The sequence below is a fragment of the Canis lupus genome, chromosome 4, assembly GCF_048164855.1.
Source record: "Canis lupus baileyi chromosome 4, mCanLup2.hap1, whole genome shotgun sequence".
Classification (NCBI taxonomy): Eukaryota; Metazoa; Chordata; class Mammalia; order Carnivora; family Canidae; genus Canis; species Canis lupus.
In genome coordinates this window covers 35,314,869-35,340,698 of record NC_132841.1, presented here as the reverse complement: position 1 = coordinate 35,340,698, position 25,830 = coordinate 35,314,869, and the positions used below count along the sequence as shown (strand labels likewise).

The window sequence follows — 25,830 nt, the reverse complement described above, 5'->3', positions numbered from 1 at the left end:
GCGGCCTCCCCGGGGTGGGGCTGCTCGGCTCACGCCCGTGTCACTGTCTCCTCCTGCCTTCCAGCAAATCATGCGCACGGCCATGAAGTACAACCTGGGCTTGGATCTGAGAACGGCCGCCTACGTCAATGCCATTGAGAAGGTCTTCAAGGTCTACAATGAAGCTGGGGTGACCTTCACATAGACACCTGGCTGACCTCTTCACCGCCCTCTTCCCCCCTTCGTCTGCAGACCCTTCACAAGTTTACATGTAGCCACAGAAATCTCTCGCGCGTGCTCTCTCGACTTACTAGATAAATGGACATCACGCTCAACACATCAGTCCAAATCCGCCCCTTTGAGAAAAAGAAATTAAGGTTAGGGGATCATGTACCGGCCGACGAATATGGAACTAGAAACGACCTGTGCCACAGAGCCATTTGGGTATTTTTGCCTTTAAATGGAAGGTCTCTTCCCTCCAGCTGTGCTGCCTTGCTCCTCGGCTGCTCTGGGAAGGTGGGACCCCCAGGGCAGATCCTGGGGCCGGGAATGCACCTGTTGCCCAGCAGCAGCCAGTGGCTCACTGCCTCGGCTCTGGACGAGTCTGAGACCTGCGGTAGCTCTGACGCCTCTGAGCAGCAGGTGTGGGGCATTTTCAGAGGGTGGCATGGTCCTCAAGTGACTTACTGGTATTTTACATCAGCAAAATAACTCAGTTTTACAGATTGCAACAAAGATAAAAGCTGTTTCTCTTTATGCATTTTATTCTCTTAGAATAAAATAAGTACATGCTGCTGTAATAAAATTGCCTTTAATCACTTACCAAGCCTAACCTTGACTCGAGCAGTGAATGCCTATAAACATAATAAATGAAAAGAAGCTAGTATTTTTATAATATAAAACAGTATCATTTATAGCTTATCAGTCATGTATTGTTGTCCAGCAAAAAAATAAGTCCAATGGAGAGTTAAGTTATCTTCACACCTGCCAATGGTGGAGGCTATTTTTGTTAAGACTGTCAGAATTTACTAACCGCAGTTACGACGTAGAGTCCAAAGAGTGCAGTAACCTCCTTATCATGGTAATTAATTGTTCTCTTCTGAAGATCTGTGTTGTCTAATTGAACAATAATTCAGGTAGAGCGTCCCAGAAAAAACCACTTGGACTCCCGCTCTGGAGTCTAGCTGGCGGCTCCGAGCCCTGCCAGGGGCCCCGACTCGGCCTGCCTCGGCGTCCCCTGAGAGGCCTGAATTCTGCTCGCAGCTTCATTACCACTGGGCTGGAAACATCCTTGGGTTGAGTGTTTTGTTTGGGAGTTATTTCACGAGGGCCTTTTAAACAGTAGTGTCCCAATGAAGTACTAGATATTATTTATGTAAGAATGAGCTTTTTTTTTTTTAAACAATATCCTTTCAAAATTTCTAACTACTTTGTAACTGCATGACTTAACCTGGTGATAAAAGCAGTTATTAAAAGTCTACCTTTTCCAAAGCTTATGCTTCCTGTGTTTCTGTGTTTTTATATTTGATAGTAACTCTTTTAGGAAATAATGAAACTAAGTCGGGTCTCTAAAGTTTTTGAAACGACTACCTGTGTAACATTTCTTCCCACAGTATTACGAGCCGTCCAGATTTTATTCTTGAATTCTTCTGTGTTTCATTCTGTTGAACAATATCGATGGCTCTTGGCAGAGGTTTTAGTACTGAAAGCTGACACGCTCAAGTAATTTTTAGTCTTTTTAAGTAGAGGAGCGTTTCATTGATTAGGGTTTTTAATTAATGACTTAGCCACAGCATGTAACCACTTTAGACGGACTGCTGACCGCTGTCAGCAGAACTAGATCCCAGACCTGACTACCAGTCACCTGGCTGCCAAGTCTGGGGCTCAGCTTTCAGCCGGACTCTGTTTTGTCCCAGTTCTGCCCAGAACATCTGCAGTACTGAGGCCTGAGTTAGGCAATAGGTAAACAAGACCCCCGGCACCAGGGACACGGAGGCCGTCCCCGCTGGTCTGTCCACTTGCACTCTGGGCAGAGGCTGAAGTAGGGGGAGGGGAACAATCCAGGGCTGGGCAGTGGGTTCAGGTCGCGTGAAAGGGGGATGATGGGTCTTCCTGGTGGCCCTCGGCTGACCTTAGGACTATTTATAGTGGTTTCTTAGAGGGAAGATCCACAGCGACATGTGTTGCTGGTGCTAATGTCAGAAGCCAGGATGGTGCCTGCTGGCTCCAGAAAGCCAGCAGACTGCCGGTGTCTGCTTGGTTTCTAGAGGTTTGGACCTGAAAATGGTGGTCAATTAGTCTCTCCGCTTCACTGAAATTGCCCAGCTTATTATTTCTCATTCTTCTGAGAACTTGCGTAGAAGGCTCTAAAGGGAATTGCTTCCGAGGTAGCTGCACGTGGCCCCAGTTACACGCGCAGAATGCTCTGGAGTCTTTACTGCTGCCTCGAGCATCCCTGCTCTGGAATGTAGTCTAATTACCCCGATAGGTGAGGGTTAGGGAAGTGAGACGCAGAAGCTTCCTGTCTGGCAGGAATAGAAGCACTGCTTCTGGCAACTCCCTAGGATTGGGGACTTACTCTTTTAAGAAAACCTTACTTACTCTTTTAAGAAAACCTTAGCCTCTTAACTCCCTGGCTTTAAGTAAATTCGCTATTCCCCAAGGCCCCCGTAGACTTTCTTAGCCACGCTACGCATTCAAACAGCGCATGCGGATACCGCTACGGACCTTGCAGAGGGACCCCGTGAAAAAAAATTTTTTTTTGATTTGTTAACGATTTTTTTTTAATTTTTATTTATTTATGATAGTCACACAGGGAGAGAGAGAAAAAGGCAGAGACACAGGCAGAGGGAGAAGCAGGCTCCATGCACCGGGAGCCCAACGTGGGATTCGATCCCGGGTCTCCAGGATCGCGCCCTGGGCCAAAGGCAGGCGCCAAACCGCTGCGCCACCCAGGGATCCCTGTTAATGATTTTCTTTTTCACAAATAACTTTTATTGGCTTCTTTGGTTTTTTGTTTTGTTTTTTGTTTTTTTTTTGGCTTCTTTATTTTCAAAGCTCACACAGTGATTTAGTCCATCTCAACCTCTGTACTGTTGGTGGTGGGGGCCACATAGTTCCTTGTCGTGGGATCTGCTTTGTAGGATGTTTAGCAGCATCCCTGGCCTCTACCCATTAGAACCGATGGCATCTCTTGGATATGCCGATCAAAAATGTATTCACGTTGCCAAGTGTCCCCTGCGGGGTTCCCTGTTGAGAATTTCGAGTCTTACTGTGAACAGCAGCTTGTACCTCCAAATCTATACGCCCGGCTTCCCCCGGCTTCCACTCCGCAGGGGCAGCCACTTGCAACAACCTCAAATGTTTCATTTTCATTCTATTTAAATCCTTTTCCCGTTTTGTTTTGTTTTTTTTAATTGGGTTATCTTTTTGTGGTTGACTTCTAAGAGTTCTTTGTTATATTCTGGGTGTGACCCTTATCAGATAGGATTTGCAAATATTTTCTTTCATTCTGTTGATGTGTCTTCTCAATTTTTTGATGGTGTCCTTTAACACATATGTTGCTTTTTTTTTTGATGGAGTCAAATCCATTTATCTTTGGTTGCTGTGCTTTAGGTGTTAGAGCTAAGATGCCATCGCCCAACCCAAGGTTACACAGGTCTGATGAACAATAACAAACGTTTAAAGAAGAGTCACCACGACTCCTTTTCAAACTCTTCCGGAAGATGAAACACTTTATGAGGCCAGCATTCTGATACCAAAGCCAGACAGACCTCACAAAAAAAGGAAAACCATGCCAATATCCCTTACAATTGTGGACACAAGAATACCCAGCAAAACACTGACAAACTGAACCCAGCAGCTCACGACAGGTGTTACACATCACGACCAGGTGGGACTTAGCTCAGGAATGGAAGGGTGGCACCACGTAAGATAACAGTCGCACACTCCACTGATAGGATAGAGGGAAAGAAAAACCACCTAATCATCTCAATCGATGTGGGGAAAGCAATTGATAGACCTCTTCGTAACAAAGCATATGTGCTGTCCCAGAACAGGTGTCCACAGATACAAAAGGCCGATTCATGCTGCCGGGGGCTGGGGAGCGATTAGCTACGAGTGTGGGGTCTTTGCTGAGGCGGTGTAATAGGGAATTTTCGGTTTGGTTAGTTTTTTTAAAGATGTATCCATCTATTAGAGTGTATGCACCAGTGCGGGGAGGGGCAGGAGAGATGAGGATCCCAAGCAGACTCCCCACTGAGCACAAAGCGGTACACGGGGGTACACGGGGCTCGGTCCCACAAACCCCAAGATCACCACCCACGCCAACACCATGAGTCAGATGCTCAACCCACTGAGCCACTCTGGCGCCCCGAGGTGATAACGAAGTTTTTTTTTTTTTTTTTTTAAGATTTTATTTATTTATTCATGAGGCCCAAAGAGAGAGGCAGAGACACAGGCAGAGGGAGAAGCAGGCTCCCTGCAGGGAGCCCGACACGGACTCGATCCTGGGTCTCCAGGATCACGCCCTGGGCCGAAGGCAGACACTCAACTGTTGAGCCACCCAGGCATCCTGATAACAAAGTTTTAAAACTAAGAGTGATGGTTGCACAACACTGTGAATACAGTATGTGCCACTGGACTGTGCTTTTTTTTTTTTTTTTACCTTTTTTAAATTTAAATTCAATTTGCCAACATAACTGGACTGGACACTTTAAAACACTTAATTGTATGGTATGTAAATTTCACCTCAATTAAAAATAAATGAAGGAATTAAAAAAAAAAAAACCCACTATCTCAGAGTTGAACTCCTGGAACCGTCCAGGGAGCCTTGTTGGCCAAAGTTTCTGGGGCGGTGTCCTGTAAGCGGAGTGGAGGCAGTGCTGCCATAAGCACAGTGTCCTGGGGAAGCTTGCACAGAGCGCTGCACAGGTCCGGGGGCTTGGGGGGGGGGTGCGGCACCTGCTGGTGTTTGGATCTTTGCAACCCTGCTGCGGGTCGTGACCCTGGTGGGACAGGCCAAGGCCTGGGTCCACCATGTGTCCCTGATGACAGCAGGGTCGGCAGCAGGGAGCGGCGGTCCAATGGGTTAATCCGACTGTGGCCCTGTGAGGACAGACACCTGTGGGTGCTGGTCCACCGTCTCCCTGGGAACTTTGAGGAGGTGACCCTCCTGCCCATGGCCTCTGCGGTTTCTGATGAGAAGTCACCTGTGAATGTCATTGAGCCTCTCTCTCATGTGATGACTTACTTTTCTGTTTCAAGATTCTTCTCTGTCTTTGGATTTGAACAGTTTGATTAGGGCTATGCCTGGTGTGCAGTGTTTGCGTCTTCCTACTTGGAGTTCACTGAGCTTCGTGGAAGTATCGGGTTATTACATTTTCATCAAATTCGTTTTCAGCTGTTATTTCTTCAGTACTCGTCCTGCCTCTTTCTCTCCTCTCTCTCGAGGACCCCCATTGTGCACAGTGATGCACTCATCTCTAATCCTCTTTTTTTTTTGTTCATTTGTTTGGCTTTCCGTTCCTCAGGTTAGAGAACCTCATTTGACGTGTCTTCAAGTTCACGGATTCTTTCATGTGCCTGCTAAGGTCTGCTGCTGAGCGCTCTGATGAATGTTTTATTTCAGTTGTACTTTCAACTCTAGAATATCTATTTCATTCTTTTCTATAGTTTCTATACCTATTTGGTATTGGTCTTACACTTTTAATTCTGGAGATGTGCTTTCCTTTAGCTCTTTGAACATGTTTAAAACAATTGATTAAAAGTCTTTGGTAAGTCCAATATTTTGGACAGTTTCCATTTTTCCCCCTCAAATGTGCCATAATGTCTTGCCTTGCATATCTTTTTCTTCCTGAAAACTAGACATACTAAGTGATGTAATGTGGCAACCCTGAAATCAGATTCCACTGCCCTCCCCGCAGATATCTTGTTGGTGTTTGTTGTTGAGTGTTAGTTTAGTGACTTTCCTGAACTAGTTCTGTAGTCTGCTTTCTTTGTTGTGTTTTGCCATTGAAGGTTCTATCCAGATAGCTTCATGGTTAGCTAATGATTGGACAGAGATTTCTTTTTTTTAAGATTTTATTTATTTATTCATGAGAGACACAGAGAGAGGCAGAGACACAGGCAGAGGGAGAAGCAGGTTCCCTGCAGGAGCCCGACGTGGGACTCGATCCCGGGAATCCGGGATCACAACCTGAGCCAAAGGCAGATGCTAAACCACTGAGACCCCAGGGATCCCTGTTTATTTTTAATTGGTTTTACATAAATGCTCCTGGGATTGCCGTACACTTTTGGTTAAGAATTCTGAAAAGAGTTGATTCTGACTATATTTTTGCCAGTTTTCTCATTACTTTTATGGAGGAGAGAATTTTTGGAGGGACCCACTTCACCAACTTCTCACTATCTATTGCTTTTTATAAACATACCTTTAGATAGAGCTTGTCTGAGGCTGATGTCATACCACTCGGTGCACAACACGCACAGTGAAGAGAAAATGACAGAAGCACTTATTCTAGAACAGCACGCTACAAGGTGAAGTTAAGGAACCGTGGGCAGTGCTTCTCCAGCCCCCTGTGGCAAAGGACCGATTTGTTTGTTAATCTAATGCATCAGCATTAGGCATGTGATCCTGCTTCCTGTGACTAGTTCACATACAACTTGCCATGCAAGTTCGACAACCAGAGCTGGTTTTTACCTTGTTCAACAAGCACCATCTGCTGATCACACTCCTGGAGGGCCAGGCAATGTCCCTTTTTTAAAAAAAGATTGTATTTACTTATTCATGAGAGACACACACAGAGAGAGAGAGAGAGAGAGAGAGAGAGAGGCAGAGACACAGGCAGAGGGAGAAGCAGGCTCCATGCTGGGAGCCCGATGCGGGATTCGATCCCGGGATGCTCCACCGCTGAGCCACCCAGGCATTCCTCAGTGTAGAAGTTTCTAAATGCTCTGTTCTTCACTCATCCTGTCACCAAGTGGTAAATAATGTTTCAAACCAATAAACTCTGAGTAGCAAGCTCTTCAGCAGCAAACGACCTTGACTAAGCCAGTGTGTGCCCCCTCAACAACATTTTAAAATCTGTGTGTGTCATGTCGGCTTTCTCTTAAATTCAAGCATCATGACCTGTCATGTAAGGGAGGAAGCTCCTTCTGCTCCCACGGACACAGACATGAAATTCTCAGTACGTCTGCTGTGTACATGCTACCAATTTTCTTCTCTTTTTCCACGAGTATGACCTTGCTTTACAGAAACCAACCCTTCCTACATACGTATGTCATAGCTTCTAATTTACCTTCCCTCGTTCTCTGTGACAGTCGTGGGAATGCCACTTCACATACACGTGCAACAGTCATTAACCAGTCCCCACTGGTGGCCATCTGGGCAGGGTCCCGCTCTTCAAGCTGGGATATGGTTTCCAATACACTAGAAGTCCGCATGTCGGCACTCACTATGCGCCAAGCCCACTAAGCAGAGCCAAGCCCACCGTCCAGGTGAGTCCGCCGGGCGTGTGAGGGCGTTGCCAACGCTCGCTATTAGCTCCAGGCCGCGGTGATCCGGGTGTCCCCCACTAGGCCTATCTGTGCACGCCGGCAGGACAGTCTCAGTAAGGGGAATTCTCCAGTTTACACTGCCTCCCACGATTCCCTCCCTCCCCTCCCTCCCTCTCCCTCCCCCTCTCCCCCTTTCCCTCCCTCCTGCTCCCCCTCCCTCTCTCTCTAGCTAGGATTAGACTGGGGAATTCAAAAGTCGTCAGGGCCCAAAGCAAGGTGCGAAGGCCAGATGTAGCTGTGGCGGCACAGGCTCCACGCCAGGACGCTAGATGTTCCCGGGGCTGTTCGCGACTTAGGAGCCACTTCTTTAAAAAAGCCAGAAATGTGATGACCAACTCTCATGCTCCTTAAAACATCTTTTCGTCCAATTTCTGTGAAGAACCAGTAACTTCGGGCAAGATAAGGAAGCGATGTTTCCCTGCCGAAGGCCAGGCTAGGTGCCGCTCGCACACGTCTACCTCGTGGGTGCTGCCCCTCGGGGCGCGGAGAGGGCTGGGCGTTCTCGGCCGCTGGCTCCTGGGGCCTGACCGGGCTGGGGCGGCTAGCGGGGCCCATAACTACCTGACCGGGTCTGTGACTGTCTGACCCCACACGTGCTTCTCCGGGGCCCTTTCCAAACACGAAGCACCGCGAGTGAGCCTGCCGGCCATCCTCCACGGGGACGGCTCACGGAAGCCCCAGGGGCGTGTGCGCCCGATTCTGCGCCTTCCCCGGGGCTGTTGGGGGGCACTGGGGTATCGGGGGCCCCGGAATGTCGGGGGGCAGTGAGGTGTCGGTGGCCCCAGGGTGTTGGGGAGCAGTGAGGTATCGGCCCCGGGGTCTCGGGGAGCAGTGAGGTGTCAGGGACCCCAGGGTGTCAGGGGGCAGTGAGGTGTCGGGGCCCCAGGATGTCGGGGACAGTGAGGTGTCGGGGCCCCGGGGTCTCGGGGGGCAGTGAGGTGTCGGGGCCCGGGGTCTCGGGGGGCAGTGAGGTGTCGGGCCCCGGGGTCTCGGGGGGCAGTGAGGTGTCGGGCCCCGGGGTCTCGGGGGGCAGTGAGGTGTCGGGGCCCCGGGTCTCGGGGGGCAGTGAGGTGTCGGGGCCCCGGGGTCTCAGGGGGCAGTGAGGTGTCGGGGCCCCGGGGTCTCGGGGAGCAGTGAGGTGTCGGGGCCCCGGGGTCTCGGGAGACAGTGAGGTGTCAGGGTCTCGGGGGGCAGTGAGATGTTGGGGGGCAGTGAGGTGTCAGGGCCCTGGGGTCTCGGTGGTCAGTGAGATGTTGGGGAGCAGTGAGGTGTTAGGGGCCCCGGGGTGTTGGGGGGCAGTGAGGTGTCGGGGGCCCCAGGGTGTCGGGGGCCCCGGGCAGCGTCTGGGCAAGCCATCTCTTAGGACAGGTAGCCCCGCCCCTGACGACCAGCCAAGCTCCGTGGCGCTGGGAGAGATGTATGGGGCGGGGACCTAGTGACCCAGAGGGCGCCGCAGGCTGGCCTCCACCCCGCGGGGACCTGGGGGGCCTGTGTTTCCATTGCCCCAGGAAGGAGTGGCCACAAGCTGGTGGGGCGGCCCTTTATTGAGGCGCGGGAGCCCCTCAGGCCTGCTCATTGCCCCCGCGGGCCCAGGCCCTCCACGGCGTGGGCCACGGCGCCCGTCACGGCCTCGGTCACCGTTGCGGTGACGTCCTTCACTACTTTCTCTCCGGAGTCCTGGGCCTTCTTCAGGGCATCGGCGACGGCTGGCAGAGGGAGGGAGCAAGGCAGTGAGAGGGCAGCAGCCGGGGAAGGGGGGGGCCACAGCTGGAGGTCCCACAGCCCCAGGTCGCGGGGCATCCTCCCGGCGCCGCTCTACTGCCCTTCCTTTATGGCGGAAGCTTGGGAGGGTCCGTACTGGGGGGTTTACCGGGCCCACCTGGGCTGTCACGGGCTGGTCCCCACTCACGGGCCACCCCAACTCTCCCAGCCGCTGCCCACTGCGGACACGGGAACGGCGTCCCGGCCCCGACCCCGGCCCTGACCCCGAGCTCTGACCCCGATCTCTGACCCCGACCCCTCACCCCAACCCCTGGCCCCGGACCCTCCATCACTCCAATGTCTGTGGCCACTGGGTGCCTGGCCCGCCTGTCACCTCATGCTTACACAACTGGAGTGTTTCATGGGAGGGACCCAGTGCGCGTGCACGTGTGCTGCCATGGGTGTGTGTCACCTTGTGACCTCCACAGAAAGGATGGGGACTGTATCTGCTCTGGGGGGGCGCCCCTGCTCCGGGGTGGCCGCGGGGTACCGGCTGGCCTCCTTCCCCGCAAAAGGGTTAAGGCGGGGCTCACCTGCTGGCCCAGGCTGCGGGCTGCGCTCCTACCCGCGCTTCCCTCCGGCTCCTCCAGCCGCCCTCCTCCCCCGCCACCCCCCCACCCCCGCACCCCACACCCCTACCTTTCTTACCTTTCTCTCCGGCCTCCTTGGCGTGCTCTAGTACCTCCTTCACCACTCCCTCCACGGCGTGAACTGGAAAGATGAGAAGCCCAGAGTGAGAGCCCGCGGCCCAGGGCATCCCGGGCGCCACCCCGGGCGGGACTCCCCGGTTTACGTCCGCGACCCGGTGGGGCGGGGGCAGCAGCCTGAGAGCCCAGCGGACACCTGGATGCCCGCCCTGCCTGGCAGCGGCTGGAAGCACAAGCAGGCCTTCCTTCCTTCCCCCACGGGGCCTGGGGCCAAGGGCGGCCTGTCCCCAGGTCAGGGCACCTCTGGGGTGCGGGCCCGCCCCCGCCTGACGCCGCAGGAGGGAAACAGACCCCCAAGGGGTGTCTGGAGTTGGGGGGCAGCAGCCAGCCCGGAAGGCTTTGGCGTCAGGAGTCGGGCCGCGGCAGGGGCTGGGGGACGGTGACAAGGGCAGGCCACTGAGGCCAGCAGATGACACAGGGCGGGTGGCGGGCGGCCAGGCACAACCGGGGGGACCTGGACTGGCCTCCCGACACAGTCGCGGTGTCTGTGGACAGACAGGGGCTGCTGAGGACTTTAGAGAAATTGGAAATGGCCTTTGGCCCCAGGGCCGACGTGGAACCCAGTCGCCCGGTTCCGTTTGAAGCTGTAAACCGATGGCCCAGGTGGAAACGGCTCTTCCCTCCTGTCTGGGGCTACTCTGATGCCTGAGGGTCCCAGCCATCGAGGCCCTCCCAGCACCTCCCGGGGTCTCCCCTGTGCTGCCGTCCCTCCTGCCCTCGTCCCAGGCCCCAGGGACGGGTCTGAGCCACAGAGGCCTGTTGGGGCCATGGCCGCTCAGGATCCCGCCCAAGCCACCTCCGCCCCATCCTCGCGGGGCCAGGGCCCCCCAGGGGGTGTGGGATCAGCCTCCAACAGGCCCAGCCCTGGGAGAAGGGCCCAGGGAGAAAGGAGCCTCGGGGTCCTCACCAGCCTCCTCGGTGGCCTTCTCGGTGCGGTGGGCCAGGCCCTCGGCGGCGAGTTTCCCCAGGCCTCCCAGCATGGCGCGGTGACAGGTGGCAACTGAGCAGGGTGCAGGGCCTGGGCCCGCCTGCCTTTATAGGCGCCTGGCCCTGCGCCCGGGGCCGCCAAGTGGGTCAGGGGTGAGTCAGCGCAGGGGTGGGAAAGAGGCCGGGTGGGGCCCCGAGCTCCGACTGCAGCCCTGCCCCTCTGGCCTCGAGACCCCGCACCCCGGGCCGGGACCCGCCAGGGCCCACGGAGTCAGCTCGGGACAAGGCCCTGCCCCACCGCGGCCTGGGTGCCTGGGGAGGCAGGAGGCCGGGCGGGGCTGCGCACCCACTTGGGCCTCGGGCTTCCAGCCCGCCGTCCGGGATGCCCAGGATGGCCTAGTTAGGGGCCTGAGGGCCCGGGCACCTGGCCACCTGGGGGGCCCTTCGGCCCAGGAGCGAGGGCAGCAGGGCCATCGGGCCCAGGAACTCAGCCTGCAGCGTCTGCAGCTTTCACTGGAAATTTCATGAGTGTGTGTGGGGCTCATCCTGCGGGGTCATCACGGTGCCTGGCCCAAGGCTGAGGAGGACACAGCACTGACCGGAAAGCCAGTGGCCCCTGGCTGGCAGGGAGCGACTCACAGGAGCACCCAGCACCCTGCACAGAGAAAGCCTGGCATGGGACGAGGCTTCTGGGAGGGGCCCTGCGAGGTCAGCGCGCCCCCAGGAGGCCCTAGGGGGGTAGAAGGGGGACCCACCACCACCGGGCAAGGTGTGCCCAGCCCTAGCCAGAATTCCAGAAAGCCACTCTACCGGCCCTGACCTGTCACATGCCTAAGGGCCAGGCTGCGTCCCTCATTACCCGGGATGGACAGACGCCCCAGCCACGTGCCGCACGCCGCACCCATTAGTCACGGGCCCAACCGAAGCCTCAGTTTCCACGTCTATAAAATGGGGACAGCCATGCCCTCGTGGCCGTGGCGCTGGGAGTCGGGGACCGTATGCCAAGCTCCAGAGGACTCTATTCCCCGCCCCTCGTCGCAGCTGTCTAGGGGAGGCCGCGTGGCGGCAAGCCCCGGGGTGACCAGCGCATGGGGCTGGTCGCGGGGGCAGAGGGCTGGGACTGTGGTCCCTGTGGATGCCACGAGGCCCAGGGCAGGGAGTGAGGCCTGACTAGTGTCTGCCCACCGGGTGCCACGGGCTGACGGCCCCCACACTCCTGCCTGGTGCCAGGAGGCCCGCGCTGTGGGCAGGGCCCCCTCGGCCTCCCCACAGGAGCTGGGGGCCTTCAGCAGCCTGGAGAGGCCCGGCTGCCCTGGACGGCCCGGGCCCAGATCGCGGTGCCCTGGCCCAGGTCTGCTGCCCTCGGCCTCCGGGCTCCAGCTCCGGCTTTCAGCCTGTGCACGGCGTTCCCACGCAGGGCTGGGCTCCAGCAAGGCCTCAGGCCCAGCGGCACGGCCTGCGAGAGGCTGAAGATGACCCAGCTGGTGCCACCCCGGAAGAGGCCCCAGGGAGCAGCTGGGAACACGGGCACCTGGGCCTGCCTGGCCTGAGTCACAGGTCACATCCAGCCTTTCCCGCGGGACAGTCAGGCCTTCAGAGGAGCCGACTAATCCTCCCAGTGGAATGTGGTCAACAGCTCATTTGGCAAAGGACCCACTGGCTACATCACCCAGTCACGGAGCACCGATGTTTCCAATAACAAGTTGCCAACTTAGCAATTAGCGAATCTGAAAAATAAAAATAAAACATGTTTATTTTAAATGCTCCAGTCCTCGGGGCTGTCTTACGTTTAGAGCAGGACACCTGCTTTTGTGAGCTGAGCTGTGAGTGTCATAAATGTCAAATTTTGGGGACGCCTGGGTGGCTCAGCGGTGGAGCATCTGCCTTGGACTCAGGTTGTGACCCCGGGGTCCTGGGATCGAGACCCGCATGGGGTTTCCCGCAGGGAGCCTGCTTCTCCCCCTGCCTGTGTCTCTGCCTCTCTCTGTGTCTCTTGTGAGTAAATTAAAAAAAAAAAAAAAGGGTCATCCTGGGCCCGTATGGATGCCGAGGACGGCCGTGGCTCTAGGAGCCCCCCACCCCGGGACAGGAGCAGCAGCCACCGAGCAAGGAGGAGGGTGTGGGAGGAATAAGTACCTGCCCTCCCCTCTGCTCTCCGGAATATTCCCCACTGACTGAACTCAACTGGGGCTGAGGGGGGAGGCCTGCTGAGGCAGTTCCAGGGGCAGGTCCCGGGCGGGGCGGGGAGGAGCAGGTGGGCGCAGGTGGGCGCAGGTGGATTCCCTGTACGCAGCCCGCAGGCTCAGCACGCCAGAGCGCAGGCAGCGGGGCAGCTGCTTAGTTCTGAATAGTCGCCCTTCTCCTTTGGAGACCATAGGGAGGAGAAGGAGGAGGAGGATGGCGAAGGCCGCCAGCCCCACACACATCCAAGCCAGGAGCCAGGACACAAGCAGGGGAGCCCGGCAGGAGCAAGGAGGGAAGGCGAGGAAGTGCGGTGGGGCCCGTGCAGGTGGGGGGACAGGCCTGCAGCTCCGGGACTAGACTAGATGGCCCTCCAGCCAGAAGTCCTTGAACTGAGGACGTGAAGAAAGAAGGAAGGTGAGGCCCAGGAGCTGGGGGGGAGGGGCGGGACTGCGGAGGAGCCCCGCGTTCCCAGAGAAAACATGCCCCTGACAGGGCAGGGGCTGAAGCCCGGAGGCTGGGACTCCTCGAGGCCGGCTTGGCTCTAAGAGGCTGCGGGGCCAGGGCTGCGCACGTGGGTCCAACTCTGCGGGGAGGAGCGTGGGGGGCCTCGGGCCCTGGCCCCCTCCCAGACAATATCCCACCGGTACTTCGGATGTGGACTTGGGATTCCCAACAGCCTCCCACGTCGGGAAGACAGGGGCTTCCCGATGAACGCCGCGGGTTCTCTCTTCCTCCTCAGTGCCCGCCGGCTGCAGAGGGCTACTGCGTCACCCTGCCCCAGCAGCCGGCCCTCGGGCTCTCTCCGTCTCTATAGTGAATAAATCGTTAAAGAGAGAAAGTGGAAAATAGAAAATCCTGCTCCTTGTCTCTTATGTACTTTGTAATTTAACAGGAATCAGAGCTGAGAAGTCAAGGGGAACTGAAATGTAATGTTTTGTTTTGTTTTTCAAGAAAACTTTATTTATTCCTGAGAGACACAGAAAGAGGCAGAGCCCCAGCCCAAGGGAGAAGCAGACTCCTGGCGGGGAGCCTGATACAGGACTCGATCCCAGGACCCCGGGGTCACGCCCTGGGCCCAAGGCAGCTGCTCAACCAGGCACCCCCCACAACGTAATGTTGTTTGGCTCCATGAGGGACTGGAATCTGTAGAATCAGGAATTATTTGGGGGAATCGCTAATGGAAGGGTTGATCAAGACCCAGCAGGTGCAGTGGCCGCAGCCTTCTCCCCCGCAGCAGTCCTCCGGGGGGAGGGAGCTGCACGCGCCAAGTCCTGGGGGTTAGGAGCAGGGTCAGGCCCAGGCCCAGGGGGCAGGGAGGCAGGGGGCAGGGGGCAGGGAGCGAGACGAAGCTTCAGGGCTGAACACGGGGGAACCACATCCTCTTGTGGGTGCAAGGATGCGCCCCGGGACTGACTGAAGGAACTGGGGCCCCGGGCCTCCCTTCCTTTCCCTTCCTGCTCTGCGCTCCCAGCACCTTGGCTTGTCCTCAGGCTTGCTCCCTGGTTACAAGTGGCCGCCAAGGTTGCAAGCATCACCTCCAGCCACAGAAATTCTCCTTTTTTTTTGGATGGAAAGCTCTTTCCTGAGGCCCCCTGGTCCCCAGGTGCGCTCCCCGGTCTCCTTGGCCGCAGCTGGGCCCCCCCATCCCTGGGGCAGTTTCCGCGGAGCCCTGGGTCAGGAGGGATCTGGGTCACCAGGGGAGGGACGCCGCCGGAGCGATGCCACCCAGCCCCCCTCGTGGCCCCAGGACCTCTCCCGACCCTGCACCACCGGGGGCGGGCTCCCGCAGGCGCTGGAAGGACCCCAGCCTCGCAGACCCCCCGGCCTCCCCGTGGGCCGCGGGGAGCAGCCTCAGGAGCACACTAGGCGGGGAGCAGGGACCCAGGGGTGGGGCCGGGCTGGCCCTGGGGGAGACCTGGGCAGGCTGCCTCGCCGATGGGGACCCGCCACCGCCTGGGGTCCCGGGAGCAGGGACGGGGGCCGGTAGAGCAGGGCTGCGCCCGAGGGCGGCCACCGGGCAGCCCCGAGCCAGGGAGGCGGGCGTCCCGGGCCGGCGTCGCCTGCGTGGGCAGGTGCTGCGGGGGAACCAACCTGCGGGCCCGAGGCCCCAGGGCGCTGCGGGACCCACGGAGGGCCTGGCGGCGCCAGGCAGGGGCGCTGGGCCAGGGTCGCGCCCCGCGGACCCCTCCTGCCGTCGGGACCGCGGCCCCTCCCCGGGGCGTGTGGTGGGCGGGGCTACGGGTTGTGGGCGGGGCCCGGCCCCGGGGCCTGTGGTGGGCGGGTTTGTGGGCGGGGCCCCAGCGGGCTCCCGGGGCGTGTCGTGGGCGGGGCTACGGGTTGTGGGCGGGGCCCCGGCCCGAGGCCCGTGGAGGGCGGGTTTGTGGGCGGGGCTCCAGCGGGCTCCCGGGGCGTGTGGTGGGCGGGGCTACGGGTTGTGGGCGGGGCCCGGCCCCGGGGCCTGTGGTGGGCGGGTTTGTGGGCGGGGCTCCAGCGGTCTGTGGGGCGGGCGGCGGGCGGGGCCCCGGCCCCGGGGCCTGTGGTGGGCGGGGCTCCAGCGGGCTCCCGGGGCGTGTCGTGGGCGGGGCTACGGGTTGTGGGCGGGGCCCCGGCCCGAGCCCTGTGGTGGGCGGGTTTGTGGGCGGGGCTCCAGCGGGCTCCCGGGGCGTGTCGTGGGCGGGGCTACGGGGTTGTGGGCGGGGCTCCAGCGGTCTGTAGGGCGGGCGGCGGGCGGGGCCCCAGCCCCGGGGCCTGTGGTGGGCGGGGCTCCAGCGGGCTCCCGGGGCGTGTCGTGGGCGGGGCTACGGGGTTGTGGGCGGGGCCCCGACCCCGGGCGTACGGTGGGCGGGGCTCCCCGGGGCGTGTCGTGGGCGGGGCTACAGCGGGCTCCCGGGGCGTGTCGTGGGCGGGGCTCCCTCAGCCTGTTTCCCCCCCCCCCAATGGGGCGCGGCTGCTCGGGCGCGCTCAGCCTCCCGGCCTGGCGGTGACTCACCGCCGGGTGGGGTCGGTGCGTAAACACCCCGCGGGGGGAGTGGGGGTGCTGAAGTCCTGCTCCTGCGACTCCGCGTCGTCCCCAGGGCCCCGCGACCCGAGGTCCTGCCAGCCTGTGCTCCCAGCCTCCAGGCCCAGGTCCAGGGAGCAGTTCCCGAAGCCCCTGCCCTTGCAGCCCCTCGCCCCCCTCCCCCCTGAGCTGAGCCCTTCGAGCCCGAGGGGCCCTGGTGTCCCCTCCTAGGAGGGTGGGGTTCCCGGAGTGGGGGGAGCCGTTGGGGAATGGGGGACAGGGTGGCCCCAGATGGCAGCGGGAGGCACGCGTACCTCTGTATTTGCAGTTGAGACCTTGGGCAAAGACCCTTGGACACTGTCGGCCTGAGTTCTGGCTGTCCGGGCGGGGTTTCTGGATACGGGGGCTCAGCTCTAGGCACAGAGGGCTGGGCCCAGCTTGTGGAGAGGCATGAAGCGGACACGAGGTAGGAACCAGGGCTTTAATAGGGCAGCAGGCCAAAGGCTCGCCGCAGCTCAGGGCCTGGAGGCCAGTCATCCATGTCTCCCTCTGGCATTACTTGAAGCCTAATTTTTTCCCAAAACCTGAGAAAGTCTCAGAGGCCTGGTTAGCAGTCTTGTCGATGGTTTCCTGGGTGGACTTGGCCACCTGGTCCATGGCTGGGGAAGGAAAGGAGAAAGCAGATGAGAGCCAGGCCCCGGGAACCAGAGCCCTGGAGGGTTGGGCTGGCTTGGGTCACCATCCCCAGGAAGCAGTGTGGGCAGAGGGCCTTCAGGGCAGAGGGGTGTCCGGGCGAGGGCTGCACAGGGTGGGGATTGTGCTGGGGCGCCCACCCTCCTGCCCACCAGCCCGCCAGACCTTTCTGTCCTGCTTCTGTGGCCTGATCCACCACTTGCTGGGCCGACGCTCCTGCCGCAGTCACTGGAACAGAGAGATGAGGCCTTTAGACCCTGTCGCCACAATGCTGACCACAGGGCCCCACCCCTGCTCCCCCACATCTGTTCTTTCTCTAGAGTAGCCTGTCCTACAGGCCCAAGGGTCCGATGCCATCGAAGTAAAGTCCTTTGACTAAGGCTATCCAGCCCGTGAGGCACAGGCACCCTTTCCATTGCCTCTGGGGTGTTGGTGGTTATTTATAACTCTGGGCTCCTCCCCTCTGCCCTGCTTCTCTTCCCAAATCCAGGATTGCAGAGAAAAGTATCCCAAGGGAGGCTGGAGCTGGAATCTGGGCTGGCGCTGCTCCTGGGCATGGCACAGGAAGGACCCTGTCCCCTTTTCCACAGTTTCTCCCCAGAAGCCTAATGCAGATGCCTCAGTTGCCACCTTTCGTGCTTGGGGACTCGACTTCTGCGAGGCCCTCTCCCCCTGTCTCCGTGCCTTGCCCCAGAGGGCACACAAGCAATGATGCTAGTGCCTCGGTGGGCAGGCAACTGGAGGCATTAGGAGATGAAATCCGGAGAAGAGGTGACGCTTCCAAGGTCAGGCCATATCCTCTGGACCCGAGTTCCTGCCTGTGGTGAACAGGGTTTCCAGGGGCTCAAGTGGGTCCCACCTGCTGGGTGAGCAGACAAGTGGCTCAGGCCTCCAGAGCTCTGACTCATCCTTTTTGCTGAACAGGAAAGAACCTGCTTTACTCAGACTCTGGGCCGGGGGGGTGGGGGGTGGGGGCGCGTCAGGCAGGCCCTGGGTCTGGCTCCCAAAGCCTCCCCACCTGGCCTATGTGACAGAACCAGTCTGGGCCACAGATGGGGAAGGTGAGGCCGGGAAGGAAGGGCCTTGTACACTGGCTTCCTGGTAGCACTTTGGTTCCAGGGGAGCGACTGTGGGGTTCCCTCAGTGCTGAGGGGGCCCCTCAGCAACTGGGGCCCTGGTGAAGGAGGGAGTTAGTTTGGGTGTCATCTGTTGACTGGGACATGGGCCGGACACACTGGGAACTGGTGTCCAGAGGGAGGCTGACCTGGGACTGGAGGAGCAGCTGGGGGGGGGGGCGGGCTCCTCACCTTCCCTACCCCCAGCCCGCCGCCCCCCCCAGCCCCCCTGCAGCCACGGAACCTCAGGCCTGAGGAGGAAAGAGCTGGAGGTGGAGAAACAAGGCTGGGGACCTGCCCTCTGGGGCGAGGGGAGGAAGGCCCTCGGGGTGAGGACATGGAAGGAAACGGGTGGGGGACAGGACAAGGCCGGGGTTGGGCCGCTGCCACCACTCCATCGGGTCCAGTGCGCCTCGCAGAGTCGGGGGCAGAGATGGTTCTGGGGTGCCAGGCGCTCCCCCCGGGCCTTCGCCCTCCCCTAGGAACCGGGGGCCGCTCCGGATGGGGTGGGCCGGTGCCCCGTGCAGCCTCCGCCCCGGCTCCCAGCGATGCCCGTCCGCGGAACTCCTGGGGTACCCTGTTTCCCCACGGAAGGCACCCTGTCCAGCCCGGGCCCCTGGGCAGGGCCCCCCCCAACCGCCTTGGGCCCGCAGCCGGGCGTCCTCACCCGCCTCCTGGGCCGCCCCCTGCACGTGCTGCTTCAGGTCCTGCAGGCCCTTGCCGGCCATGGCCAGGGCTCCGCTCCGGGAGGGCGCTGGGTGCTGGAGCCGGTCGCCCTGGGCCCCGCGCAGCGCAGCTTTATAAGGTGCCCGAGGGCCCGCCCCGCGCGGTGGGGGGGAGTGGGGGGGCAGGGGGGAGCGGGGGTACGGGGCGGTTCCCAGCAGACCCGCCCCGGAGGACTGGGCCGCGCTCCAGCCCCCCCTCAACCCTCCCCTCCCTGCGCATCCGGCCCGGGCGGCGGCCCCACCGGGTCTGGAGGGGCCGAGGGGTGCAGGGGTGGGGCGGGGGTGCAGAGAGGGGCTGGAGTAGCGGGGCGCCCGCGGCCTGACCCCCAGGATGCGGTGGCCGCAGCCTCGAGGCTGGGATCCCGCAGGAGCGGCTGCTGAGCGCGGCCCCGGCTCCAGGCAACCTCGGGAAGTGGGCGGTGCTGGTGTGTAGGGAGAAACTGAGGCACGGGGGCGAGCGCGGCCCCACCCAACGTCCCAAGGCGGGGCCTGGAATCCGGTCGCTGGGTGTGGACCCAAAGCCCGGCAGCGGCCCAGCGGCGATGCGCACTGCCCGCGGGGACCCCGCAGCGCCGCCCGCAGACCCACCCCCCACCCGGCCCGCCCGCAGACCTCCCCCCCGCAGACACCCCCGCAGACCCGCCGCAGCAGGCAGGGCGGGGAGGGGGCAGGTCCCGGCGGCGCCCGGAGCCCTGGCCGGGGTCTCCATCGCGGGTCCCCAGGGGCCTGCGAGCTGGGCGGGACGAGCCTCGGGTACCTGAGGTCCCCTCCCCCGGGCGCGCTGCAGAAGCGGTGACCACCTGTGCGGAAGCCGCAGAGCCCTGCGGAGCTCGCTCCCCGACGCTCCCCACCCCCCCCACCCCCCGCCCCGTCTGCAGGCCCCGCCTACGGTCCGCTCCCGCGGGCTCTAACGCGGGGGAGGAGGGGGCCGGAATAGGGCCGGCCCAGCGGCTCAGGCGGTAGGCACCGTAGTCACACTACTTGGGTTCACATACCCCCCACGGCAAGTCCCTCTCTCCCAGCCTCAGTGTACCCCATCCTTGATGGGCAGACAGAGGAGACAGTCTCCCCAAAGTGCTACTGGGAGGGTTAAAGGGGCTGGAGGATGCCCCACACTCGGCGGTGGGGGGCGGGGTCCTTCCACTGGGCCATTCACCCCGGGCTCCTCATGTAAGAAGAGGGGTACGGGGGGACCAGGTGTTCCTCAAGGAAAGTCGGGCACAGCCACAGGAGCCCACAGCACATAGTAGGGGTCCTTTTTTTTTTTTTTTTCTTAACATAGGCTCCATGCCTATGGTGGAAGCCAACCCATGGCTCAACCACTGAGGCACCCAGGCCCCACACCCACGGGGTTTTAAAGGCTAAGAGCACTGCAGGTGCCATGGGGTGGGTTACAGGCTTCCAGGACGGGGCACACATAGATGGTTGGCATTTGAGCCCAGGAACGGGCCCTGAGTAGGTGTGCAGGGGAGGAGTTAAGCACCAGGCACCCTTCTAGGTTCCTTCAGCAGAAGCAGATGGCCCTGGGAGCCTAGTGGTGCACTGTCCACAGGGGCTGGGTCTAGGTGTCCCCCCCCCCGCCCCCCCCCGCCAGTCACCTTCTTGGTCTTGCCCCTCCTCTCTTCTTCTTACAGTCTTACAGTTCAAAGAACTCTCAGGCACACCCAGGCCCCAGGTGGACGCTCCCAGGCATGCACGGGCCTGCTTGTGTGCTCACCTAGGAGCAGTACCCACCCCGACTGCCCTGAAGCTCTTCCAGACCCTTCACTCCTCCCACGGTGGGATTTGGGGGCCTGGGGGGACAGCAGCCCTCTGCTCCTTTCTGCCTCCTCAGCCGCGGATGCCCGTGGCCAGCAGGCTGGGAGACAACCCTGCTCAGCTGTGCTTGCCTGGCTTCCAGTCACCAGGGCTGGCCTTGACCCCTGCTTGCCACCACTGAGGCAGGATGTCAAAGGGGTGGTCTCCCTAGTGGCTGAATGCAGGCGTGGACTCAGCTCTGGCTGGAGGCTTGGGGCAAGTCGCCTAGATGAGCCCAGAGCGACTGGGTGCCAAAGGGGAAGGAGCCCCTCGGCTGCCTCTGAACAGGACCCCGGGCACAATGCCCATAGCACTTCATATAGGGCACCTGCCAGCCTGGTCCCCAGGTTGTTTTGAAACCCTGGCAGGGGTGGCATCTGCCATAAGCACGCCAGTCCACACCGTCAGGGTGGCTGTAGCAGAGCATGGGAGTTAACTGGGCGGCTCTGGAAGCAGGCAACCTTGGCGTCTGCCCAGGCCCAGGCTGCCTTGCTCTGTGGTCTCAAACAAGTTATTTAACCTCTCTGTTCCTCTGTTCCTCAGTTCATTCTTGGGGAAATTGGGGTCATACCAACAGTTTGTCCTGAGGATTAAATTAGGTGAAGTGCTCAGACCTGGGAGGGGCTCATTTTTACTACTTTCAAGGTGGAGGCTTGTGTTCCTGCATCTCAGAGGTCCTCTCTTCTAATGATCCTGGACACGACTTCTGGTGACGGACGAGGAAGCCCAGCCCAGGCTGGCTGGGGCCCGGCAGGAGGAGCCATGGGGTCAGGCGTGTGCCAGGAGCGCTCAGAGGCCTTGCCACGGGCCTAGCTGCGCGGCTCTGGTTACCGTGGGCTCGGGGCACAGCGCCGGGCTGTCTGCGGGAGCCACAGGGGGCCACTCCCTCCACGTAAAAACACAACTGTGTGGGCTCCCCATTGCCTCTAGGGTGCCTATTCTCAGGAGGTTCCCGAAATGCCCAGGGTCTGCCCGCGGGGCACCTGGCCCCAGGCCTGCTTCCCAGAGCCCCGGCAGGCTGCCCAGCTCCCGATCCGGGTGCGGCCGCACCGAGGGGGCCCAGGCCCGGGAGGCCGGCGCAGAGGGCTTGAGTTCTAGTTGGAATTTATTTGAATTCACAGCAGCATCTGTGGGGTCATAGGGGCCGGGGGTCGGAGGCCTCGAGGGAGGGAGGGGGCGGAGGGGAAGGTGTCAGAGGCAGCTTGGGCGGACAGGCCTGTGGGGCGCTGGGTGTGGGCGCAGGGACACGGGCACCCAGGTCTCGCTCCAGGGCTGGGCGCTCTGAGGGAGGGTGGCCCGAGGCGGAGGGCTGCTCCCTGGGGCCTCCGCGGCTGACTTGCGTGCCTTAGTCTCCTCCACTCTTGGCCTGGGGGGAGACAGTGACCCTCACACACAGCCCGACGTGGCCACCCCGCGTGGACGGGGCCGGGGGTCATTCCTGGGGGGACCTCATGCGGCTGCCCCGAGCGCTCTGGGGCCCGGCGGGGAAGCAGGCCCAGGGCCCTCTGGGAGCCCAGCACTTGCCTCCTCAGCCACTTCCTCTTGCACTCTGGCTGCCTTGTCCTCCTGGGGGGCCGCAGGTTGTTCTAGGTCCTCCTGCGGGGGGCAAAGGGGAGCATGTGGGCTGTGTGGAGGCCGGCCACAACCAGGGCTCGAACGCCGTGGCTGGTAGAGGGCGGGAGGTGACGGAGTATGAGGCCCATCTGACCCCGGGAGCGACAGCGCCTCCTGGGGGGCCACCGCAGGGGCGCCAAGTGCCCTGCAGCCCAGCTTCGCTCCCCGCAGGCTCCTGGGCAGCGCACGGTCCTGTGGAGTGGGTGCGGTGGGGTGGGGTGCGGTGCAGTGGGGTGCGGTGGGTGGGCATAGCCCTGAAACCCTAGCTCAGCCTGCCTGGCCTCACCCTCAGCATCGCTGAGTCACAGGATCGTACACCCTTGTCCGACTGCCCCCTAAGTGACCCTCGGAGGAGGGGTATGTCATCTCCGTTCATGGGGCCAGGGAGGCTGAGCACCTGGATCAAGGCCTTGGAGCCCAGACGATGGGGCCTGCAGGGATCAGGTTTGGCTTGCTCCAGGCGCATCCCTAGCCCGACAGCACCCTTCTCTCTCCCTGCCTCCTAGATGGGCTCTGGGCTCAGCGGGGCCGCGGGGGGCCAGCAGGGGTTACCCAGTCCTCCCACTGCCTGCGTCCTGCTCCCTTGCCCCAGCCGCATACTCACCTAAGGTGGGCTGCCCCGGGGGGCGGTGGGGCACAGCTGCACGTAGCGCCAGCCGGGGTAATCAGCCTGGATCCCAGTCTTAGCCCCCGAGGGGCTTTAAAGGACACCAGACTGTGCCAGCCGTGGGGCAGGCCTTTGGGCAAAGGGTGGCGGCCACCTGCCTTGTCCCGCTGCCCTGTGGCACCTGAGGCCGGCCGATGGAGAGCTGTCAGGCGGTGCTGCACCCCCGAGGCTCACTGGGTGGGCATCCGACTGGTTTTTAGGTGTCACCAGGGAATGTCTCCCTCGGGGCGCCCCCCAGTACTCACCAGCCCTCGTTCCAGGCCCTCGCCACACCCCAGGGCCTCCCTAGCTGGGGGTTGGGGGTCGGACAGGCCTGGGTCCCGGAGTACCTTCGGGTGGTGCCCAGAGGCACAGATGATGGTCCGATAGTCACCAGCCTGCTGGGTGCTCAGGGCCATCCAGGAGGAAGTTTCCTGGGGCGCCCCCCTGCCTGGAGCTCCCACCCCCCATGTAGGCACAGGGTCACCGGGGCCACGGGGGTCACCAGGGTGCGAGGGGCGGGCCGCTCAGAGGACATGGGGCCCTGGGCTGGTCCTGAGGGTGGGCGCCCAGGGCCCCGCACTCCCCCGAAGCCGGGGTCCCCAATGCTCGGTCACCGGAGCTCCCCGCCCCGCAGCCAGGCCCTCGCCGCCCCACCTCACAGCCACGCCCTGTCCCCGGGGATTTTTTTGGATTAAACGAGTTAATAAGTGTGAAGTGCTCCAAGCTGAGCCTGCTTGGCCAGCTGGCCACCCACCCCAGGCTGCCCTGCACCGCCCCCGCAGTGCCCCGGCACCTGCACCCGCACCTGCACTTGCACCCGCACCCGTGGGCAAGGAGGTGCAGGGCGGGGTCCCGAGGGGGCGCTCCCCCCCTACCCCCTGCAGCCCGGTGGCCGGGGAAGTGCCACCCAGGAGGCTGGGGGACCCTGCTCGCCCTGGTGAGCTGCGCCCCATCACCCCATCGCAGAGGCCAGGAGCACGTGGGAGGAGCCTCACTTTGCAGCAGCCACACCCAGGGGCCTGAAGGTCCCGCGGTGCCCCCACCCGCGCTTCCCTGGAGGTGGGGGGGGGCTGTGGGGCTGCTCCTGAGCCTCCCGGGAGGGGCCAGCTGGGGCGGGGACCCACCTTTCGCACCACGCCGGAGGTGATGGCGATGTTCTCCGCTTCCTCCACTGTCTTGACTGCCACCGTGTTGATGCTGGTGACCACGGCCTCACTCACAGCGTTGGCCTGCTCCTTGGTCTTCTCGGCCACTGCAAGGGGACGTGGCTGTGGCTGGGCCCTGTCCTCCTGCGCCCCGCCCTTCCCCCAGCTGGGGCCTGGCCGGCCAAGTGCTCAGAACTGGAGGCCCTGGGCCACCCCCGTGACCCCAGAGAAGCCCTGGGGCAGCAGGAGGCCCTGCAGGGCTCTGGGTCCCAGCTGCGGGTAAGGACCCTGGGCTGGGGGCTTCAGGACCAGCCGGGGCCCCTGGAGGTCCTGGCCCTGCGGCCCCTGTCCCAGGCTCCTCACCTGAGGTTACGCTCTGCACCACATTCTCCTTGGTCTTGGCTCCTGGGGAGGAAACGGGGGCGTCAGGGCAAACAGAACAGCTGGGCAAGCTGTGGGGTCAGCGGCAGTCCCTTCAAAGGCTGCTTCCTGCCGCATCTGGAGGAAGGGGATGGATGGGAAGTGGCCGCCGGGCAGGGGCGACGGGCAGGGGGCTGCCAGAGGCCAAGCTTGCCAGGAAGTGGCGCAGGACAGAGCTGAGTCACCAGCTTCCGAGTGGGTGGGTGGCTGCCCAGGACCCCGGGGCTCGGGCTCCTCCCCCTGCCCCCCCACAGGGTGGGTCCCTGGGTGCTGAGCACCTGCCGGCTCGGCCCACAGAGGCTTCTCATGGAGCCTGAAGGGGGTGCTGGGGCAGGGACCTGGGTTGCATCCGTGCCCCCTTGCACGTGTGTGTGCACAGACAGGCGTGTCTGCGGGCTGCCTGCCCTCTCGCTGTCCTGCCCCAGGGACCCTGGGGGGCAGAGGGGCAGAGCAGAGACGGGGGACACTAGGGCTGGGGTACAGGGGACGGGGGCTCCAGGGCCTGGCACCCTGCTCCAACAGCCGGGTCCCCCCCATGCCTCCCTGGGGCTGGGGGCTCAGGCTGAGCCCCAGGGCTGCCCTGCCACGCCCTGCCTCTGCCGCACTCACCCACATACAGGACCCCCTCCTTGGTCTTCTCAGCCGCCTCCGTCACCCCCTGCTTGGTCTTCTCCACAGCGCCCACCACGCCCTCCTTAGCTATGGAGAAGCCTTTCTTGAAGACGTCCATGGTGTGGGCAGGGCAGGAGGCTGAGTGTCGCGGGGAGCGGTGGCCGGAGCTGGTGCCAGCACTGCTGCAGCCGCCTCCCCGCCACCGCCTCTTATTGACGCCCGTGAAATATTGATGATGCGGCGGCGGCGGCGGGGCTGCTGGGAGCAGGGGGGGAGGGGGCGGGGGGGCTGGGCGGCTCGTCCCTCACCGGCCCTTATGCATCCCCCACCCACCCCCCTGCCTGGAGCTGGCAGGCCCGGGGCCAGTGTCTGCCCCCCAGGGACAAAGGTGCTCAGAGGGGAGGTGGCTTTGCTACCAGCGTCCCAGGTAGGGCGGGGGTCAGGGTCCTCGGGCCGGTCAGGCAACACTGGCCAACCTCCCGCAGGACCAGCCTGGGCTGCTCGGTGAGTCACCAGTGCCGCGGTCACCTACCCCCCAGGATCCAGCAGAGGGTGCAAGGAGGGCTCCCCGTGGCCCGGCCTCCGGCCCCCAGTGCCACCTCCGACGCCCACCCCGGACACCCCATCCCTGTCTGTCTCCACCACCTGCTGGCTCCCACAGCCTGGGGCAAAGGGCGCGGAGTAGGCCTGAGGTGCCCCCCGTGTCCCGGCCACCAGCGGGGACGGGCAGCAGGCTCCCGGCCACTGACCCCCTTCCCGTGGCCCCGCTCCACCCCGTGCTCCTCTCCTGGCTCCCGGGGACGCACGTGCTGCGGCCGCCTCCTGCGCCCCACACCTCCCGTGTCCCTGACCCGAGTCCTGTCGAGGCACGGAACCGGCCTGGGTAGTTGGCTGCCGTGGGGGGCGGGGGGGGGCCGGACAGGGCTCGCCCGGTGGGCCGGCCCAGGCCA

At 61.8% G+C, this 25,830-nt stretch overlaps 4 protein-coding genes across 7 annotated transcripts in view; 1 reads left to right on the top strand and 3 right to left on the bottom strand.

The window, feature by feature from the left end:
- GLUD1 (glutamate dehydrogenase 1) overlaps positions 1-1,475 on the top strand; it is a 34,039-nt gene extending 32,564 nt beyond the window's left edge. Inside the window, exon 13 of the mRNA XM_072823887.1 lies at positions 65-1,475. Within this exon, the coding sequence (XP_072679988.1) occupies positions 65-184 (120 nt within the window). The 3' untranslated portion in view covers positions 185-1,475. The remainder of the gene's footprint in view (positions 1-64) is intronic.
- A 7,584-nt stretch (positions 1,476-9,059) lies between these two features.
- Positions 9,060-16,567, bottom strand: FAM25A (family with sequence similarity 25 member A). Its single transcript, XM_072823888.1, has 5 exons — positions 16,425-16,567; positions 12,460-12,655; positions 10,909-11,583; positions 9,943-10,005; positions 9,060-9,239 (listed from the first exon to the last, which is right to left on the bottom strand). Exons 3-5 carry the CDS (start codon positions 10,979-10,981, stop codon positions 9,106-9,108), a joined length of 270 nt encoding a protein of 89 aa, XP_072679989.1. The 5' UTR covers positions 10,982-11,583; positions 12,460-12,655; positions 16,425-16,567; the 3' UTR covers positions 9,060-9,105.
- A 10-nt stretch (positions 16,568-16,577) lies between these two features.
- ADIRF (adipogenesis regulatory factor) lies at positions 16,578-18,746 on the bottom strand. Its single transcript, XM_072823889.1, has 3 exons — positions 18,586-18,746; positions 16,969-17,031; positions 16,578-16,769 (listed from the first exon to the last, which is right to left on the bottom strand). The coding sequence occupies exons 1-3, from the start codon at positions 18,644-18,646 to the stop codon at positions 16,666-16,668; spliced, it is 228 nt and encodes a 75-aa protein (XP_072679990.1). The 5' UTR covers positions 18,647-18,746; the 3' UTR covers positions 16,578-16,665.
- A 2,781-nt stretch (positions 18,747-21,527) lies between these two features.
- On the bottom strand, positions 21,528-25,711 carry SNCG (synuclein gamma). Of its 4 annotated transcripts, XR_012029683.1 has the most exons (8): positions 25,687-25,711; positions 24,878-25,135; positions 24,212-24,253; positions 23,828-23,955; positions 22,967-23,151; positions 22,659-22,842; positions 21,965-22,036; positions 21,528-21,806 (listed from the first exon to the last, which is right to left on the bottom strand). XR_012029683.1 is itself a non-coding variant. In XM_072823866.1 (5 exons), the coding sequence occupies exons 1-5, from the start codon at positions 24,996-24,998 to the stop codon at positions 21,786-21,788; spliced, it is 384 nt and encodes a 127-aa protein (XP_072679967.1). In that variant the 5' UTR covers positions 24,999-25,135; the 3' UTR covers positions 21,528-21,785. The 4 variants fall into 4 exon arrangements, 1 of the variants encoding a protein (XP_072679967.1); XR_012029681.1 differs by having other exon boundaries at positions 22,659-23,151; XR_012029682.1 differs by lacking the exons at positions 21,528-21,806; positions 21,965-22,036 and adding an exon at positions 22,053-22,485 and having other exon boundaries at positions 22,659-23,151.
- Between the last annotated feature and the right edge of the window lie 119 nt (positions 25,712-25,830).